The 21,687-nt window shown below is 43.3% G+C and overlaps 1 protein-coding gene and 1 long non-coding RNA gene across 4 annotated transcripts in view; one reads left to right on the top strand and one right to left on the bottom strand.

Annotated features, from left to right (window-relative positions):
• Positions 1-5,151, top strand: part of LOC115097122 — a 29,516-nt gene extending 24,365 nt beyond the window's left edge. Inside the window, exon 3 of the long non-coding RNA XR_003858212.1 lies at positions 4,251-5,151. This is a non-coding gene — a long non-coding RNA (uncharacterized LOC115097122). The remainder of the gene's footprint in view (positions 1-4,250) is intronic.
• Positions 1-21,687, bottom strand: part of BRIP1 (BRCA1 interacting protein C-terminal helicase 1) — a 309,402-nt gene that overhangs the window by 229,513 nt on the left and 58,202 nt on the right. For all 3 annotated transcript variants that reach the window (XM_029612654.1, XM_029612656.1, XM_029612655.1), the window contains exons 4-6: positions 15,122-15,313; positions 14,407-14,537; positions 5,145-5,285 (exon numbers count right to left, since the gene is read on the bottom strand). In XM_029612654.1, the coding sequence (XP_029468514.1) occupies positions 5,145-5,285; positions 14,407-14,537; positions 15,122-15,313 (464 nt within the window). The remainder of the gene's footprint in view (positions 1-5,144; positions 5,286-14,406; positions 14,538-15,121; positions 15,314-21,687) is intronic.

The following is a 21,687-nucleotide window of genomic DNA, read 5'->3' as shown; positions in this document are numbered from 1 at the left end:
TAAAAGAGGGGGTGGAAGAAAAAAAAGACCACAAATCAATTAAGATTTGTGACAGTACAGCAGGCAGGCAAAAATGGACAAACAAGTGGACCAAATTGTTCTTTTCTGCCAACATCTATGTTTCTATAGTATGTTTAAGCATATAAAACAATTTTCCCTGAAGAAACCCACAATTTTATTTTTTTCCATCCGACAGAATAGATGACAGCAGTAAATCATTATTAATCTGCATGTGCAGCACAGTAAGCATGTCCAGAGGGCGCATATGCACCTTCCCAGGAATTAATCATGGCAAATTATACAGTACTGTACCTATGTGGTGAATAATACTGGATGTCCACGAGATGATAGGTGTGCTGCAATCACTAATGGATGGATTCTTATTTTCTCCTTAGCCAGTAAGAGTCTGCACATCATAAACTTAAATTTACCAGAATAAGCAGACTTGGTTAACCAGACTGACCAGTGCAAGCACTGATACATAGCTGCACAGAGACTCTGTAACAGCCCGTAGACACTAATCACTAGTAAGAAAAAATATTAAACAATTACAAATTCTCATTCAATGGTGAAAGCCAAGATTTAAAAGAAAAAAAAGTTCCAGTACAGTTTCTTCTCTAAGTTCTGAATTTCTAACCATTTGAGTCCAGCTCAGCCACACTGCAGCTTCTCGGCACTCAGTACCAGTGCTTTGCCTCTGGTTTGTTCATTAACTGATAAGCTAATCAATTTAGTGTTTTGTTGTCAAATCCAAACAGTCATTTGATTTCAACAACCAATTAACCAGCCACAAAAACATGGCCCTGGCCCAGCTAAAGTTGCATACTATGCTAATATAGCACAGAGACCATGCATTAACCTGCCATTCTCTGCACTAATGAGGTAACTCATCAGGCTTCACAAACTAATGAAAGCTTTTGAACTGGGAGGCTGAGTGCTTAGCACTAAATAGTGAACAGATTCCTGGCCATCCACCCATGAGACCTCGGTTAATCCCAGGTTTGTAATAACATCATTGGTTTGTGTGCAAGAGGAGAGTACGGCTATGCTAATAAGAGAGCAATTCCCACTACACATCCCTGTAGAACAAGCAATACTGAGCAGAGCAGTGAGCAGAAGGTACCCGGGAAACGTTAGCCCAGATATTCCGAGAGACTTCCCTGGATCAGTCTGCTGCCGAATATATCCAACTAAAGTTACCAGGAGAGCAATCTGCGCTAGATTTATCCGGCTATCTTTAGCCAGGTGGTGCAGAACATCAGTGCTACCCAATTGAAAGTTAGAAGCTGAATTAGGGCGTGCTTTTCTGTACTAGGTAATGACACGTACAGTCAGAATTTCAGGGTTTGTCTGGGTAACTTAAGTTACCTGAATAAACTGCCTTGAATATCAGCTTCTAAATATAATAAATGATGCCTTTCCTCAACCTTGGAAGCTTTACAAGGGGGAAAAAAAAAAGTGATGAGGGTCTTATTGAACAGCTGCCGCAATTTGTAATAGACTGAGGAGTTACAATCTGAGCACTACCAACCATGCCGTATCAGCTTTTCTTCCAAGGAAACTTCTGAAATGACCTGGCTGCCAAAAGGAGGGGGAAAGCAAGGCACGGTTCTTGTTAGCTCAGTCATTTACCCTTTTGCCTTGCCATTTTTTTTTTGACCCATGGAGTTTTTTCCTGCTCCTTTTGGCTTTCAGTTCAGTCAGAACTAGGACTGGGATCCGGCACCCTGAGTGGGAGGAGGGGGCTTCTCCTATTTTATCTCCCCTTCCAGCTTACTTTCAGTCCTGTACTACAGCGACTCTCCTCGGCCAGGATCCCTTCCAGAACCCTAACTTTAGCCATTCGGTGTAGCCACTGCAGGACTATGACTTCCCCAAAGAGGCTGTGATCAGCATCTCCAGCTGCCCCGCTAAGACCTGGCCAGGTTCCTCTGCATAGCAGTGCCCAGCCTTGCCTGCGGGCCGGCCCTTTCAGCTCAGTATTCTGTATAAAATGTATTTATTTATTTTAACTAACGGCTTTTTTATACTGATATTAGTAGGTACATCATATCGGTTTACATCAAACAATAGATGGAAAATACAAAAAACAGGGAAATGGGGGTGGACACAACATAGTGGAACACAGTGCAACAACTAGAGAAACTAGATAGATGAGCCAGAAAGGATGAACTGGAGACTAAATGGGCCCAGAAAGTCATGGCAAGATGCCTGCATATATATAGGCTGGAAAGCATTTGCCTGCTAAGAAGATTATCCCAAACTCAGAAATCTGAACAAGGATACCAGACCAGCAGACATTTAAAAGCCACAGTTTTCCCATTGTGTCATTATATGAATATAAAATAGCCTCTTATAAGCATCATACAATAAAGATTCTGCAAAATGTGATCAAACTGGAACAAAAGGGAAACACTAACTAAAAGCTATGTATGAATGAAGGCATGCGCTACAGAGCGACAATGCACAGCTTGACTGAAGGCCTCAGCGCTACACCTTTGTAACGGCTCGCGGGTTTGTCTTTCAGCTGCTGGGCAGTAGAGCATACTTTAAATGTAAAATGTACTATACCAAGAAAAGGTCTGCTTAATGATACGTTTCAGAGGATCCTGTTCAGTTCAGAAAAAAAATGAACACATTAAACAGGACCCTGCTTTTAGATTTATTATTCCTTTGTAAATTATTAAAAGGTAAGCACTCAAAGTATAAGTACTGTAAAGGTACACTTCAACCTAGCTGATGCCAAAAGCTTGAAATGCTCACCGAAGGGGAACTTTTTTCTCCAGAGCTCTGGGATGCTCCCGCCACTGACTTCACAGCCACTTACCCTCTATCAACCCCCTTCTGGACCCCTGAAGGAACCGCTGCAAGGACACAGAACTCCCCTGATGAGTCCATAATGTAAAAGAGGAAAGAGGAGCTTCTCTTGCTGTGCACCAGCACCCCCCACATTAAAGAGAAAATAAATGTTATGGCTTTCTCCATAAATTTCCTGTAAAATATGCGCTCTCTATAGAAAAGTTTCACTACACCCATTTAGTCAGAAAGCATCATTTAAGCACACTGGTCCATGGTCAAAGAATCCAGATCCCAAAACTCATGCCAGTACTATGTATTAGAAGCCAATATTTTTAATTCTAGAAGCACGCCTGTCAGAAATGATAGGACTGGATTTCAGAAATCTCAGTGCAGCACACACGCCAAACATCCCCTCTCAAGACTGCAAAGCTGTACTCCAAGGAAAGACGTTTCCAAAAGGCACTCTTTATATTGCTCAAAGTGCGGAGCATAAATCATTTTAAATAAACTCACAGTCCTTTCTCCTCTCGCCTGCTGAATCAACCCTTCCCCCAGTGTTCCCCAATTAAGTCTCATTCATAATACCCCACAGTGACCCCCATCCAGCAACCTGACTGCCCTCAGGCACCCATCTCCCCCTTCAGCAATTTTCTCCCCCACCACGCTTTCTCCTCCCCTCAGCAGCATTAAGCTGTTGGCAGACAGAGGGATCTAGATCTTATGACCTTTTATAGGAGCATGACGGATGGAAACTGGTTAAAAAAAACGTTGAGCGGGTAAACAGAGCAAAGGACTTTTAAAAAGGGAGAAATCCAATAACTCCCAGTGAATTCAGAATAGGACAAGTGACACTTTGGATAGTGAGTAAATAGATGAAAATCATTCTGAGCTCATTCCCTAGAGGTCTCATTTACCCAGACACAAAATGGGAGAAAACATTTAGGAAGCAGGTCCCAAACTTTGCAAGCTGTATTGTGGAATTTCTTGTTCACTAAATAAATATTTTTTTATTATGTATCTCAAGCGAGCAGGGCTTAGAATAAAACCATTTTCATTTTTAAATCAACAGCACCCTCTAGTGGTTTACAGGTACCACAGCATCACGGACTCCAGTGCCAGCCAAGAAGTATTCCAAAATCCTCTCTGCAACAAACTTTAAAAAGCATATAAAAATAGTTTTCAAAATTGTAAGAAAGTTTAGGATCCATTAAAGAAGTCCAAACAACTATCAGAAAATGAAAGAAAATACCTAATTGTTTGCACCTATATTATACTTAAAGGTTAATCTAGTTTACAGCAGCAGTGACAAAACGGAAACCTGTGACAGCACAAATTTAATTTGCAATATAAATCTAAAATGTTATATTGAAAATAAAAAGGTGTTTTGCAGCACTGCAGAATATTTATGGATTTTCCCCATTTTCCCTTTCTTTCCTCCATATTTCTCCTAGGATGCACCATGCAAAACTGTGATGGTCATATTTTCCACCCAAGAGGTGACTGCGTTTTCCGTCACTAGTATTCTGGGTTTGGAAGACACCTTGGGACAGCGGCAATAGGTTTCCTGCCAAATTCCTCTCTGACAAATGGCAGAAGTATCAGAAACCCATCAAGGTCATTTCCAGTTGTACGGGACTGTTTGGGTCTGCATTTGAATGTCTGTGCTTACAGCACCTTTCGGATCTCAGCTTGAAATTTCACAAGTGTCAATTTGCAGGGTTTCACTGCATCTCCTAAACAGGTGCATGTTATTTTCTGAGGTTCTACCAGTTCAGCAGTGTGTCACAGGCACTCATATTAGTAAGTTATAATTCCTTCTATTTTCCATTGTCACGAATACCAAACTGACTGCCTATATTTTCCACATTCCTTTACCAAATTCCCCAGTTTCAATTTCCTATAAACTAAGAATTATGTTATCATGAAATTAGTGTAAGACAAACAGCAAATCTTTTTAAAATGTCAATTATCCCTATCTGTTTAGACAATGGTTTTATGGCAGTGCATTACAGATTAGCCTTTAGCGTTAAGATGGTTTGACCTTGTATTTCACGTCACTTCCTAGTGCATTTTTCTGCCCTTTATGTATCTTCCTTTTCATAGTTTTGTTTTTTTTTGAAAATGTATTTGCAATCTAAGAATCCTCCACCCTGAAGCTGTAGCACACTGCTGAGACTGTCACTTCCAGCAACAGACTGGTTTGGAAACAGCACCCAATTGATGGTCAAGAAGAGGAGGAAGAGGGTGACCCATCAAGCACAGCCTGTTACATACAGCATAGTGTTTCCTGTGCTGTGACAGTGTTTCTCTCTGCACTGCTGTGAAACAGGACTTACAGTACTCACCCCTTTCGGTGTGGGAGGAGTAAAGTTTTCTGACATACAGTCTTCCTCTTTCCTTTGCTGCTGTTCAGTAGCTTCTAAATCCATGTCCGAATCCTCTTCTATAAAATGCACACCTTTGCTAATACACCTTTGCTTCTTAGCCTGGGAGAGAAACTTTTATTAGGAAACCAGGGTTACGAAGAATACATCAGTATGCCAGAGGTCCTTTTCAAAGTGACCTTGACAAGGTAAACAGCCAAGAGTATTAAAAAATAAACGAGAGAAAAAACAAACTTAAAAGCTTTCATTAACTGTCTGCAGTTCTTATTGGTGGTTTGAGCTTTAAAACTGTAATACAGTTTATGATGTACTTTAGATCCTACTTACTTAAAAGCTTTAAAAAACACTTGTTTAGCAAGTGACTGGCATTCATAGCTTAGAGGAAGGAAAAATTAGTTTCTTAGCTGCTAATTTTCTTTCCTTGAGTCCTACCAGACCAGTCCAGGTGGATGGATTTTTTTCCCCACCAGCTGATATAGACAGAGAAAATTTTTTTACCACAACTGCACTATGCTGAAGTCCCCAAGTATCTATGTATCAGAGCTAAAGGATCAACTCCCTTACAAGAAGGGATAACCTTAATACAAACTTGATATCCTCCAGCTGGAAGAATCTGAAAACCTGCTGCAAACCAAAAAGAATTTTACAACCTCAAACAACAAAATAATGAATATTACAGACTCTGAATATACATTACCGCAGTATAAATGACAGGATATGGCAAATGGGACTCTGACCTGGTCTTGTAGGACTCAAGGAAAGAGAATTAACAGATAAGAAACCAATTTTTCTCTCCTTATCCCCAGAACAGTCCAAATGAACGTTATCTACCCAATACACCCCTAATCTGGGATGGATCCTGCAAGACCTGCTCTCAGTACACCCACTCCAAATGCAGCCATGTCTGAGGCATGGTCTTACAACCTGTAATGCTTTTAAAACATATCACAAAGCTGCTGCCTTATAAATATCCTGAGGCAACACCAACTGACACGCAGCTCAAGATGGTGCCACTCCTCTAATAGAATGAGCCTGCACCTCTTCTGGTACTGGCCAACCTTTAGAAATGTAAGCAGAAGCAATGGTTTCCTCAATTTATCAGGCAACTGAAGACTTGGGACTCTCTCACCTTTCTTGTGACTGTTGAAAAGTACAAATAGATGATCCAATCCATGGAAGGAATTAGTCACCTTCAAATGCCTTAAATGCACCCTACAAACATCTAGAACATGGAGCTTTCTAGACTGATACTCAGTATTAGACTTCCTGAAAGACAGTAACACAACTCATTGATCCAAATAGAATAAAGAAGCTATCTTAGGCAAGAAAGAGGTAACCATGAGAATTAAAACTCTGTCCACTGTGAACCTGAGAAAAGGATCGCTGCACAATAAGGCCTGTAATTCCAAAATATGTCTGGCAGTGCATACTGCCACTAGAAAAAAACATCTTCTGAGTAAGACCCTTCAAAGTCTCCCAGATGAGCTCAAAGAGAACACAAGGCCTTCAGCACCAACTTGAGATCTCATAGAGGAAACATCTTAACAGGTGGGTGCAAATGCTTTACTCCCTGCAAAAAATGCACTACATCAGGGTGAGAAGCTAAGGATTGCTGTCTCATCTTTCCTCTATAAGACAGTGCCACTACCTGAACTCTTAAGAAATTAAAGGCCAAACCCTTTTGCAAACCTGACTGTAAAGGAAAATTGGTTCTTACCTGCTAGTTTTTGTACCAGTAGTACCACAGCTCAGTCCAGACTCCTGGGTTTTGCCTTCCTGCCAGCAGATAGAGACACAGAAAGTTTTACTGACACTGTTATATAACCTCGTGTGCCACCTGCAGTTCTTCAGTATTGACCCGTATCCAAGCTTAAAATTGAAACAAAACTCACCCAAACTTTTTTTTTTTTTTAAACAAGTCTGCATTCCATTCTACAGATCGGGCAGATTCTGGACTGATCCGTGGTACTACAGGAACAAAAGTTAGCAGGTTAAGAACCAATTTTCCTTTCCCTGTATGTACCTAGATCAGTTCAGACTCCTGGGATGCACCAAAGCTCCCTAACTCAGGGTGGAACCTAGAGAGTCCCGCTCACAAAACACTCTCACCAAAAGAACAGGAGCCTTTATCTCCCAGATCCAGGTGATAGCACCTTGCAAAAGTATGCAGCGACTTCCAAGTCGCCGCCCTGCAAATTTCCTGCAGAGAAACTAGCTGAGCCTCTGCCCATGAGGCCGCCTGAGAACATGTAGAATGAGCACGCAAACCCTCAGGAATCAGAAGACCCTTAGATATATAAGCTGACCCCATGGCCTTCTTGAGCCACCGTGCAATAGTGTAGCCTTAGATGCCTGAAATCCTCTTTTTGGACCCCTCCACAGAACAAAGATGATTCGACCTTCTAAAGTCATTAGTTACCTTGAGATATCGCAACAACTCCCTACGTATGTCCAACAACTTAAGCTCTCTCGAGTGAGGAGCAGAGGCATCCATCTCAAGAAAATATGGAAGCTCCACCATCTGATTCACATGAAACACCAATACCACCTTTGGTAAAAAGGAAGGTACCATCTGTAACGACGCGCGCCCCCCCCGAGTCGGAAATCTGAAGGAATGGATCAAGGTAAGACAAAGCTTGTAACTCGAATATTCTCCTAGTTGAACATATTACCACCAGAAAAACAACCTTAAGAATTAAATCCTTAAGAGCTACTCTCCTGAGCGGTTCAAAAGGAGCCTCACATAAACCACTAAGGACAAGATTAAGATTCCAGGATGGACAAACTCTCCATACCGGCAGACGCAAATTCTTTGCCTCCGGAGAAACCGAACCACATTCGAATGAGACGACAAAGAGGAACCCTCACTTTGCCTCTAAGACAACCTAGAGCAGCCACCTGGACCCTAAGAGAACTTAAATCCAAACCCTTACAGGAAAGATAAAATAGACACTAAAGATTTTAGAATCTGGACTCCGTTAGTGATACACCAGGACTCAAAAACCTTCCAGACCCTCACATACAAGAGAGAAGGAGACTTCCTTCTAGCCTGCAATAGTATAGCAAAATCTGCCTCAGGATAACCTTTGCCTCTCAATCGCCGCCTCTCAAAAACCATGCCACTAGACAGAAGTGAGCAGCCTGATCTGAAAAAATGGGTCCCTGACGAAGAAGGCCTGCTAGGTGTTCAAAGCGTATCAGCCCGTCCACTGCAAAGTTGACTACATCTATGAACCATGGCCAACATGGCCACTCCGGAGCCACCACCACTTTGCCATGATGTCTCTCTAACCATTGCAATACCTTGACGACAAGCGGCCAAGGAGGAAAAACATAAAGCAGAACCTCCTAAGGCCAAGGCACCACCAAAGCATCGATGCCCTTGGCCCTGTGCTCCCTTTTCCGACTGAAAAGTCAAGACGTCTTGACATTCAGGTGAGTCGCCATTAGATCAATGTGGGGGGAGCCCCACCTCTTGCAGATGAGCTGCATCGCTGTCTGACAGCTCCCACTTCCCTGGATCCAAAAATCTGAGACTCAAGAAATCCGCTTGGATGCTTTAGACTCCTGCGATGTGAGACGCCACTATCTGCTCCAGGTGTTGCTCTGCCCAAAAAATCAACTCCTGAGACTCCTGGGCCACTGCTCGACTTGGTTTTGCCTTGCCGATTGATTTAGGCTACCATCGTTGCATTGTCTGACAGGACCCTCACCGACCGACCTCTCACCAACATCAGAAAACTCCGTAAGGCTAAGCACACCGCTCTGGTCTCCAATCGATTGATAGACCAGGAAGCCTCTTCCACAGACCAACAGCCTTGAGTCAACTGCTGCTGACAAATCACTCCCCAACCAGATAGATTGGCATTGGTAGTAAGTACCATCCAATCTGGAACATTAAGCTCCACACTACGAACCAGACTGGAAACTAGAAGTCACTAAGACAGTCTGTCCTGTGCAACACCCACAAGCGGCAAGGGAAGATGAACGCCTCAGTGGGGGTTTCACAGAGCCAAGAGAGCCCTCTGTAAGGGTCTCAAATGAGCAAACGCCCACAGCACTAATTCTAGGGTTGAAGCCATTGAGCCCAGAACCTGCAAATAATCCCAGATCTCGGGCGTCGGTAACCCTAACAAGCGTCGCATCTGCCTCTAGCTTCTGAAAACGCTCCTCCGTGAGAGGCATTTTGCCACTCCGAGTGCTGAATCAAGCTCCCAGATACTCCAGGGACTGGGATAGAACCAGGAGACCCTTGCCAAATTCACTACTCAACCGAGTGACTCGTGAAGTCTAATCACCATCTGAACTGACTGGCGATAAAGATCCTCCGACTTTGCCTTGATAAGCCAGTCATCTAGATAAAGGAACCACCAGAACTCCTTTCTGACACAAAGTCACGGACATCACCATAACCTTGGATAAAGGCTTGGTGCTATGGCCAACCCGAAGGGAAGAGTCTGAAACTGAAAATGCTGACCCAGCACCATGAACCGCAGAAACCGCTGATTGTCTGGATGAATGGCTATTTGCAGATATGCTTCTGTCAGATCTAGAGAAGACAGAAACTCGCCTTTGCGAAATGCCGCTATAAAAGACATCAGAGTCTCCATATGGAAATGCAGTACCTTAAGCGCTGCATTTAGCCTTTTTAAGTCCAAAATTGGTCGGAAATTACCTTCCTTCTACAGGTCGACAAAGTAAATAGAATACATTCCAGGGAACAGGAATCACCGCCCCTAGCTTTCACAACTGGTCCAGCGTTTCTCGAACTACCAGTTGCTTGTCTAAGGACCCGCAAGGGGAAACTAGAAACAAATCTCTGACAGGTCGAGCAAACTCTAATGCATAGCTTTCTCTTACCATACTGAGGTCTCACTGATCCTGAGTAATCTTGATCCACTCCCCGTAAAACCATATCAATTGACCTCCTATAATAGGGACGACGGAGTGGACCAGCCTCGCTTCACTGAAAGGATTTATTTCCAGTGGCGCTACCCCCCCCCCCCCCCCCGAAAGGACTGACCCCGAAGAGAGAAATGCCTCTGCAGAACTGGGGTTCCCCTTGCAGGTGAGACCTCCTATTATCCCGAAAGTGAGACAGAGCCTGAAAAAAAATCTCTTGCCCTTAGGCTTATTCTCTGGCAACCTGTGCACCTTATTCTCACCCAGATTCTGCATCAATTGCTACAGGTCTTCAAACAAACAAGAGTCAGCTTTTGAAAGGCAGAGACCCCAACTGAGATTTGGACGACAAATTCGCCGACCAGTTACGTAACCATAACCTCCTGGCTGAAACCGCAGACACCATAATCTGAGTCTACTCTAGGTTCTTACTAGGTCAACCAGAGCATCTGCCCCATAAGCAACCTCCACCTCTACACGCTCAGCCCTGCTTGACTCCTTGCCGGACTTCGGCTGACTTTCCTGTAGCTGCTGGACCCAGCGCAGACAAGCCTGTTGCATAGAACTAGTACAAATAGCAGCCTGCAAGCTCAAGGGTGAAACCTCAAAAATCCTCGAAGTATACGTCCAATTTACGATCCTGAATATCCTTCAACGAAGCGGACCCTACAACAGGAATAACCATCTTTTTAGTAACCGCCGAAACTGCCACATCAACCTTAAGAAGGGTGAAAAGCTCCAGCATCTGCTCAGGTAGGGGATAGAGCTTTGCCATAGCCCTCCCCACCTTCAAACCGGCTTCGAGAGTCCCCCACTCCCTCTCAACCAGCTTTTTCATGGTCTTGTGGTATGGAAAAGCTCTCGCTGGACTCCTCAGCCCATTCACGACTGGATCAGCACCTTCCAAAATCCGAATTCTATTGAGGCATCTTAATCCCAAGCTCCTGAATAGCCTGAGGAACTAAAGTCTCTAATTCTTCTTTCCGAAGAAGATGGACCACTTTAGGGTCATTGCCCTTGGAGACTGGAATCACCTCCGGATTCTGCACCTGATCAACGCTTCCCGTACCAACCAGCAACTCATCCCCGGGAGGTTCCCCTGCCCCCACTGGGGCATCATCCGAGTCCTCAGACTCATCTCCACTGCGTCCTACTCCAGAAAAAGGACCTAACAACCGCTGGAGAGGGGAAACACGTTTTCTCACAGACCAAATCAGGCTTGGACCTCATAGAATGCCCCTCGGATGGCTGAGTCCAGGAATCCAAACTAGAAGATGTTGGCCTGCTGCTTAGCCAAACAGGCCTCATGCAGCAGCAAAACAAAAACAGAAAAAGATTTTGAGACCCCAGGCAAAGATGGAGACACTCCAGAAATGAGCATTCTGGGAAAATCTTCCCTATCCGAAGCCCCCTGACCCTCTCCGGAGTCTATATACACTGGGGACAGATGCGGAGGAACATCCCCCTCCCCCCCATCAATGCGGGAATGGCCAAAAACAAATCCAAGATGGCTACCGTTCCTGTGCTAAGCGGAAAGGGATCCTCACTCTGACTGCAAGCCCTGATTCGCTAATGGAATGGAAGCAGAGGACAGCCGCTGCTTTTTAGTGCTTGCCCAATCGGACAAACCCTCATCACCCGTCAAACAACCGGAGTACAGGCCCTGCCTATTAAGCCACGAACATGCCGAGCCGCACACGCAGCAAACCAACCTGTATCCCATCTCGATCGCGGAGGGCAGCTTACCTCAGAGCAGAAACAAACAGGCAGACTCAGCCACTACCAAATATAAGTACCCCAGGCATTGAAGTCACCAAGGAGGAAGGCATCTGCAAACTACAGCTGTACTTCACTTTTATTTAATAAATTCCCTTTTTTTTTTTTTTTTTTTTAAACTTTATGAAGCTTTCTCCCCAGGCTGGAAAACATAGCTGCCAAATGAAAAGGCTGCCTTAAAAGAAAACTTCCCTGAGCCTGTGGCTGCCTCAGCAGCCTCATGAAGGGAAGGGATCTGGACCACCGGATTTACATCCCATGGACACAAGGATCAAGCATACAAAAAAAGAGTCACCAACTCCCAGCTTTGTCCAGCTGAACCAGCCAGGGAAGGATCCACTAGGACCCAAAAAACCCTGGGAGGAAAGCTCCAAAAAAAAAAAAAAAAAAAAAAAATCGGTTCCAAACTGCAGATTTTGCATCTACCATCTGCTGGAGATGAAATACTGAGGAACTGCAGGTGCCATCGAGATTATGTAGCAGGGTTAGTAAAACTCTCTGTCTCCATCTGCTGGCAGGGAGGCACAACCCAGGAGTCTGGACTGATCTAGGTACGTACAGGGAAAAATGAAGAGATCATTGACAATGACACCCAAAACAGAAAAACCTTCCTTTTCAGACACCAAAACTCAAATATCCTCCACACCCAGATATATGACAAGGAAGTATAATTCTCTCTCATCTGAAGAAAGGTTAAAATGATCTTCTCCACATAACCTCTGTCTCAATATTCTCTTTTCAAGTGCCAAGCCAGGAGATAAAAGCGTAGTACAAAATAAATCAAAACACAACCCAGACCCCCATTCTTCTCTCAACACCGGAACTGCTGCTGCAATTAGAGAAGTTGAATCAGGGTCCTCATCATCCAGAATGAGATCCACCTTCTTTTCCTTAATACCAAACGCAGCCAGAGCCTCAGCAATCATGATCGGCAGCTCCTCCCTTCTTAAACAACCTGTTCACCTTAGGAACCAAACCTGCTTGAGAAGAACTGCATGGAGGCAGGTATTTTATGAAGTTGGCTGATATATGCATGTATCTCTTATGAAAAATAATCATGCACATACTTCCAAGCACCAGTTCACCAAAACCTCCACTAGTTGACTCAGACCTTCACCAGTTCACCCACACCTGCTATCATTTGCTGTAGAACCATCCCTATCCAAAAACAGCAGACAAAAGATAAGTTGGGCTTAATTTCTGTGACTTGATTAGCAGGTGTAAAACCATGCATGCATGTTTGATGACATATAGGTGTGCTCCAATTAAGTCTAAATCATAAGGTTTATAAAATCATGAGTGGAGTGGAATGAGTAAATGCACAATTAAGCTGTGGAATTCCATGCTGGAGAATGTGGTAAAGGCAGTGAGCATAGCTGAGTTTAAACAAGGTTAAGATAAGCTCCTGGAGGAAAAGTCTATAAACTCTTAGTAACCAAGTAGACTTGGGGAACGCCATTGCTTATCCCTGGGTATAAACAGCATGGGGGTCTATCTACTATTTGGGTCCCTTGATCTGACCCAATATGGCAATTATTATATTCTTCATTTAGGGTGAGGAGTTGGTGATGGTTGAAAAAAAAAAATCAGAAAAAAAAAAAAGTGAAACAATTTTTACAGCTGAGACAAACCGTTCCACTGTGGAAAGGCAGGCACATGTCAAGATTTCTAAATAAATTTAAGTGCCATTAGACTTTTCATATACACGTACAAGGGCATGTCCACCTGCAGTGCACCCATTATTATGGCTAAACCATGAAAAACACCCACAAAAAGCTCTGTTCTCAATTACTTTGTAAGGATGCAAGGTATAAGGACTCCCCCAGTGTTTGTGGAATATGTAATCAATCATTATGGCATTTCATTGTGTGTATATTGTGCATTACAATAATGGACTCATTTGTAACAAGGAACAGTAAAATTCAGATAAAAACCAGCATAATGGTTGTGACATGACCCAACAAATCTGTATGGCACTAAGCAATGATTAATAGTCATGATTCAGATCTACACACAAGCCTGGAAAAAAAAAAAAAACAACCCACCACTGACCATGCTGCTGGATTAAAAAATTAACCCGTCAAAACCCTTCTCCCCCACCCCCTCGTTCAGCATTAGAAACAAGAAACCTGCTGCAACTTAACAAAAGTTCTTATTACACTACAATGCCCAACAAAAATTCTACCAAGAGGGCCTTTGAGGGGGAGGAGGGTTTGAATGAAATCAGCGATAAAGAAATATACTGAACTAAGGTAAATCACCAAACTGGAAGAGCCCAATCTGCACCAGCGTGGCACAACCATTGTTATTTGTGTATTAGGATATATTCTGGGTCCTATTTCGGAGGAGAGAGACATATAAATCTAAAATGACATATAAGACAGCCAAATAAAATCGACTGAGAATAAAAACCCTGGTGGTAGGTTCTCTTTTCATTCTTTGGGCAGAGTGTTTCGATTTCCATTTGTGCTTCATGTGCCTTGACATTCCCATAGCAGAAGCTGCAAACAGCCAGATCTCATTAACTTACCAATCTTTCACTCACCTGTTTCTCAGCTCCCAACACACGGACTCTCTTCCTGTCTGCTTGGAAATCATCAGTGTCCTTATGGAATACAGATGCCTGATTCTTGGCAAACAGTTTTGACTTCGAAGTTGTCTTTGCATTAGATATGTCTGTCAAAGGAAAGAACAAAATTAAAAAGGAGTGGTACAAAATGTCCCAATTCAAGTTATCTAAAAGATGGAGAGGCTGGTAAATCAAGAGCGATCCAGTTTGAAATGTTGTGTCATATTTTAATACAATTACATGTACTTTAACTTCCTTTCAGGATAAGATTGCTTGCTGCACCAACAAGGACCTCATAATTAGAGGAAGAGAATAGAGAAACAGAAAATAAATTCATGCCAGCAGTATTCAGAAGAACCCATAGTATCCATTCTCCACTCCAAGCAATATTTTAAGAAAGCATCTGCTGGCACAGCTCTGATTTTAATGTGTCCAGAGCACCTGAGTTAATTTTGAGATTCTCTCACTTTAAGAATATACCCCAAACTACTTTTATGTCAATGACACTACTTCTGGGGGACAGAACATATAATCACAATTAATAATTTTCTTGGGACCAGCATTAGATGGTCAGCTAACAGGCAAAGCTTACGGTTTTATTTTTAAATAACCATCTTCAATTGCATTCTGGAGAAACTGCCCAAGATCTCACCAAAAACCACACTGTATTTAGAATACTGACAAGAATTACCTTCTCCTTTTGGGGAGGTTTCGGTTTTCATGGAAGATGCTGCTCTATCAATTAAAAAAGATGAAATGCCGGGGTTTGTCTCTCCAGATGTGTGATAAGGGGGTATACAAGAATGGCATCCACACTGACATCCTGTAGGAGTCGCTGTTTTTTTATGCTCCTTTTCACATGCCCCTTCATCCACTGGCTTCTCTAAAGAAAGAAAGATTTACATCAAAAACCAAAAGTGCTACCACACTATGGCCAATCTTCCAACAAGGCCGCATCATCAGCTGATGCATTTAAGTTCCAGGGTTCAACATCATAGCACACACACAATTTGCCATGCACATGAAGAAGCTGCTCCTTTGTGTATGACTGTTCAGGTAAAAGCTGTGAATACAGCTTTAAGATATCATCGTGCTCATCTTCTTTGGTGTCAACTACTATTCCCATTGTTAAGTATCCTAATGTTACTCATTCACATTTGTTTCATTACCTTTGAATCATACTGCTCCTAAGTTATCTGAGTCATAGAAACATAATGGCAGAAAAAGACTGTATAGCACATCCAGTCTGCCCATCCATCCAATTAACTTAGCATCACTTCCTTGGAGATCCCCTGTATTTATCCCATGCTTACTTGAATTCAAATACTGTTTTCATTTCTTCCACCTCAAATGGGAGGCTGTTCCATGCAACCACTACCCTCTTTGTAAAGAAATATGTCCTAAAATTAGGATTCACCCTCATCTCCTGACCCCTCAAATCTAGAGCCTTCTTTCTGTTGAAACCTTTGAGATATCTGAATATCTCCCCTATCGCACCTTCCTTCTAGGGTACACATGTTTAGATTTTTAAGTTTATCCCCATATGCTTTATTTATTTATTTATTTATTTGAAGAGTTTTATATACCGTTATTCGGTTGAGCCATCATAACAGTTTACAAAAGTGTATAATATCTTGTAACAAAGCATTAGAAAGAACAGTACTTAACAGATGGGTAGCAGTACATAACCATTTGAACTATTAAACAATATCAGAGAAAAAGATATCAAGTCCAGAAAGATTTAAAGAGGATAGAAGGGGAGGGAAGGCAGAAAAGGGAGGAAGGGGTGAAATTATGAAATTATGCGGTAAACAATTGGGAGTTTAGTTGGAGGTTGGGATCCTTAGATGATTGAAAGTCAGTGAGGAATTTGCAGAACATTATTGTTTTTAAGTCCTTTTTGAATATTTTTAGGTCGTGTTGAATTCGTAAGAATTTAGGTAGTGTATTCCACATTTTGGGTGAGGCAATTGAGAACAAAGACCACTGATCAATTTTAGTAGTCACCCTCTGGACCATCCTGTTTATATCCTTTTAAAGGTGCAGAATTGTACACAGTATTCCAAGTGAGGTCTCACCAGGGACCTATACAGGAGCAATATCATCTCCCTTTTTCTGCTAACCACTCCTCTCCCTACACAGCCAAGCATCTTTCTGTCTTTTACCACCATTTTATACACCTGTTTGACCACCTTAAGATCATCAGATACAACTACCCCCAGATCCCGCTCTTCCTTTGAGTTTACAAGAATTTCACCTCCAATACTGTACCTTTCCCTTGGGATTTTGCATCCTAAATGCTTTATTCTGCATTTTTTTTTAAAACACTAAATCTTAGCTGCCAGACCTTAGACCATTCCTCGAGCTTCACTAGATTTTTCCTGTTTCCACTCCTTCCTGGCTGTCCATGTTACAGATTTTGGAATCATCAGCAAAAAGACAATAAAACTTTCCCGACGACCCTTCTGTTATGTGGCTCACAAATGTTGAAAAGAACTGGTCCAAGGCCCAATCCCTGAGGTACACCACTAGTAACAACCCCCACCTCAGAGAAAACTCCATTTACTATTACCCTTTCTCACCTCCCAGTCAGCCAGTTTCTAACCCAGTCAGTCACTCTATGATCCATACCAAGAGTGCACAATTTATTTATAAGTCTTCCGTGAGGAGCCATGTCAAAAATCTTGCTGAAATCCAAGTGTACTATGTCTAGTGCTCACCCTTGATCTGACAAGATTGATCTCTGGTAAAACCATGCAGCCTCAGATCTTGCAATCCATTAGATTCCAAAAATTGCATTCTCTTCTGTTTTAGAAGCGATTCCATTAGTTTGCTCACCACAGAATTCAGACTAACTGGCCTATAGTTCCCAGCCTCCTCCTTACTTCCACTTTTATGAATAGGAACCACATCCATTCTTTTCTAATCCTCCAGAACTACTCCAGACTCTAAGGAAGCACTGAAAAGGTCAGCCAGGACTTCTCTAAATTTCCTTAGTACCCTCAGATGTATCCCATCTGGCTCCATCGCCTTATCTACTTTCAAGTTTAGTTAGCTGCTCATGAACACACTATTCTGAAAATCGATTGAAGATTACCTCAGCTTCTCTCTATATCTTTGTTTTTAATTAACACCTAAAGCTCCGATTTTAAAAAAGTCGTATGCGGCCGGGCCTCGCGCACGCGTTTTATAATCGGGCCCAGGCATACGTGTATCCCAATATGCGCCGAAATGCCGGCCTGTCTGAAAGGGATGGACCAGGGAGCATGGTCTGGGCGGGGGGGCAGACCGGAACAGCGCCATTAGCTGCTGTCCCAGGGAAGCACATGCCAGCAGCCAGCTGGCGCACAGTCTACTGCTGCTCTAAAGCAGCAAGGTAAAAAAAAAAATTGTAATAGCTAGGAAGGGGATAGGGGTCGGGGAGGACAGAGGAAAGGGTAGGAAGGTTAGGTAGGGGTATAGGGAACTGGGGAAGCCCTACTCGCGTCACCACGTGTAGCTTTTTAAATTTCCCCCGCTATGCGTGTGCGAGTCCCAACCCACCCTAAACTATTAAGAAAAGAGCTGGTATTATTGTTGATCTTTTATTAGATGAACAGCCAGATGAACTTTTGTGTAACTGAGTTATGGTAGCTTGACTCTGCCTCTGTAGTTATAAAACAACTGTCTCTTCCTAATTATTCTGTTTTTTTTTCTCAGCCCTGTAAAGATAGAGGTAGTGAAGTCTTCTCAATGCCTGTAAAACCAGTTTAGGCCTTTCTTCAGCTATTATAACACAGCCCCTCACCTTGAGCTTTCGTTACTTACTAATCCATTATGTGGAAACTGTTTGGTCAACGGTCCAAATAACCAGGTTATTTGGTTTCTCATTTATCTTCCTTGTTTGAGGCTTTGACTTGTTCATGAGTAAATTTAAGAAATCATTGTACTGGGAGACTTTAATGCTCATGTGGATCAAGTCCCACGTTCACAACATGCTGAGGACTTTTGAAATATGTCTTGTCTTCCCTTGGTTGGGAACCAATGATTACTTTTTCTACCCATCATTATGGCCATACTCTTGACCTACTGTTTGAGTTCTAGTAGATTTCCACTTGATTCTTGAAAAGCTTCTTGTACTAAGTTCCCTGGTCCAATCATTTCCTTATTAGGACTCTGTTAAAGTTCCCAACTTTTATTTGTCTTCTCATAATACATCGTCTAATGTTCGCTTTAAGCGTAAACCTGTGGATTTAGATATGCTTCACAAGTATTAGTTACTCAATTTACCTAATGTTTCCTGCAATAATTTAGATATTGATCTTGCTATTAACTAATGGTATGATTCTCTTACTGCTGCTTTAGATAGAGTTGTTCCATATATCTCTACTTCTAAAAGTTATCATCATTGTCATCATGTTGCCTCTTGGTACACGCCACAAAAGACTGCTTTGTATTGTCGTGAGAGATAGATCTTGTTATCTTACAGCCTTAGATGATTATAGCTCTTCTGTTATTGCTTGAAAAAAAAGAAATTATAATTTGTATTCCCTCTGCAACGAATTGTCCAAGAGTTATTCTAGACTGGAGATTCCTCCTTGGGTAATTCCTTCTGTCCATCTTTCTCATGTGATCAGTCTGCTAGTTTTTTCACAAATAAAGTTGAACAGATATGTTCTATTTGCTAAACTATTGTGTGTTTTGTTTCGGAGGCTGACCATTACTAAAATTTTGATTTGGTCATTTCTGAAGAAACCTGTCAAATTATCATCAATTCCCTGAACACTACCATTTGTCATGTTAATTCTTGTTCATCTGCAGATATGAAATTTGTGTGTTTGGAAAGGAAAATTGGTTCTTACCTGCTAATTTTCGTTCCTGTAATACCACAGATCAGTCGAGACCAGTGGGTTATGCACTCCCACCAGCAGATGGAGGCAGAGGAAAAAAAACTTCGAGGCACTGCTGTATACCAATAGTGCCACCTGCAGCTCCTCTGTATTGGTCGATCCCCAAGCAAAAAACTACTGGAACCAACTCTAAATAACCTTAAACCACTATTCATCCAGAACAAGGCGAACATAAAAAAACAGGAGGGTTGGATTTCCCTAAAGTTGGAAACCCTAACCCGGAACTTCGTGCTTATTGGAATATAGATTACTTCCTTCAGAATTCTTCAATACAGTAGCCAACCCAAGGGTCAGTCAATCTTTCGGCAATCACATCTGGGCTGGCCTCTGGACTGATCTGTGGTATTACAGGAAAGAAAATTAGCAGGTAAGAACCAATTTTCCTTTCCTGAACATACCCAGATCAGTCCAGACCAGTGGGATGTACCAAAGCCACAATACTCTGGGAAGGATCCTGAAAGACCCGCTCTTAGAACCCGCTCCCCAAAACTGGAGTCCTCCGTTGCTTTCACGTCCAAGTGGTAATGCTTGGAAAAAGTATGCAGAGAGGACCAGACCACGGCTCTACATATCTCTTGTGGTGACACCAGCTAGCACTCCGCCCAAGAGGTTGCTTGCGCACGCGTAGAATGAGCTTTCAAGCCGTCCGAAATGGAGCGGTCATTGCTAATGTATGCCAAGCCAATGGTCTCCTTCAGCCACCTAGACAGAGTGGCCTTGGACGCCTTGTCCCCTCGCTTAGGACCACCAAACAGAACAAACAAATGATCCGATTTCCGAAAGGGATTGGTGACCTTCAAATAGCGCAAGAGGATTAGGCAAACATCCAATAAATGCAGGTCTCTACCTGCCGCCAAATCATGGGACCAGTCCAGGAAGCTCTACAGACTGATTAACATGAAATGCCGACACCACCTTAGGCAGAAAGGATGGCACCATGCGCAGAGACACCCTATCTGCCGAAATCCGCAAAAACGGGTCCCGGCAGGACAGAGCCTGCAATTCAGAAATACGCCTTGCCGAACAAATAGCCACTAAGAAGACCGTCTTCAGGGTTAGGTCCTTGAGAGAAGCCTGACCCACTGGCTCAAAGGGCGGTACACATAAGGCCCGCAGGACGAGGTTCAGGTTCCACTCCAGGCAGTTTCAAATGCTTTACCCCTTTGAGAAAGCGAACCACATCCGAGTGGCAAGTCAGGATCTGTTGTCTATTTGTCCCCTGAAACACCCCAGAGCTGAAACCTGAACCCAGATGGAGTTGTACGCTAGGCCCTTGGAAAGGCCCTGCTGCAGAAAAGCCAGAATGTGAGGGACGGATGCCAACGCTGGCCCAATCCCCTGTTGCGCACACCAGGACTCAAACACCATCCATACTTGCACGTACGCCATGGAAGTGGAAGGACGCCTCGCCTGCAGCAAAGTGGAAATTACCGGTTCCAAATATCCCTTCAGCTGTAGGTGCCGCCTCTCAAAGCCAAGCTGCGAGAGAGAAGCGATCCTCCTGATCCGAAAGGATGGGTCCCTGACGCAACAGGTCCAGTAAGTGCGCCAGCCGTAAGGGCCCGTCCGTGGCTAGCTGTATCAGATCTGCAAACCAAGGGCGACGAGGCCACTCCGGAGCCACCAGCACCACCTGACCCCAGTGCTGTTCCACTCGTCTGAGAACTCGACCGATGAGAGGCCATTGAGGAAAGGCATACAACAGAATCCCTGTAGGCCATTTGGACACCAGGGCGTCGAGACCTACTGACCCCATCTCCTTTCGTAGACTGAAAAAGCGTGTCTTCGCCTTGATTCGGGTCGCCATGAGGTCCAACTAGAGAGTTCCCCATCTGGCACAAAGCAAAATTGCTTACCTTGTAATAGATGTTATCCCAGGACAGCAGGATGTAGTCCTCACATATGGGTGACGTCAGTAACGGAGCCCTAGTGCGGGAAAACTTCTGTCAAAGTTTCTAGAACTTTTGACTGGCAGCCTGAGGCTACTGGGCATGCTCAGCATGCCATGATATTCTCTGCCACAGGGGTCTCACTTCAGTCTTGTATGTAGCAATAAGCAGGAGCAAAAATAAGAGTAGAAAAATAGGAAGGCCCAACTCCGCGGGGTGGCGGGTGGGTTCCGTGAGGACTACATCCTGCTGTCCTGGGATAACACCTATTACAAGGTAAGCAATTTTGCTTTATCCCAGGACAAGCAGGATGCTAGTCCTCACATATGGGTGATTAGCAAGCTAGAGGCTGAGTCATTGTCCATGCAGGTAACTGGAATGCCTTGTCGAAGAATGAGTCAGCCGAAGATCACAGCAGATTGGATGTAGAAGGAGTTGGGATTAAACTGGAAACAAGTTCTTTAAGACAGATTGCCCAT

Source organism: Rhinatrema bivittatum, chromosome 8 (genome assembly GCF_901001135.1).
Source record: "Rhinatrema bivittatum chromosome 8, aRhiBiv1.1, whole genome shotgun sequence".
Classification (NCBI taxonomy): Eukaryota; Metazoa; Chordata; class Amphibia; order Gymnophiona; family Rhinatrematidae; genus Rhinatrema; species Rhinatrema bivittatum.
The sequence above is the reverse complement of the archived record's forward strand: the minus strand, read 5'-3'. Positions and strand labels throughout refer to the sequence as shown.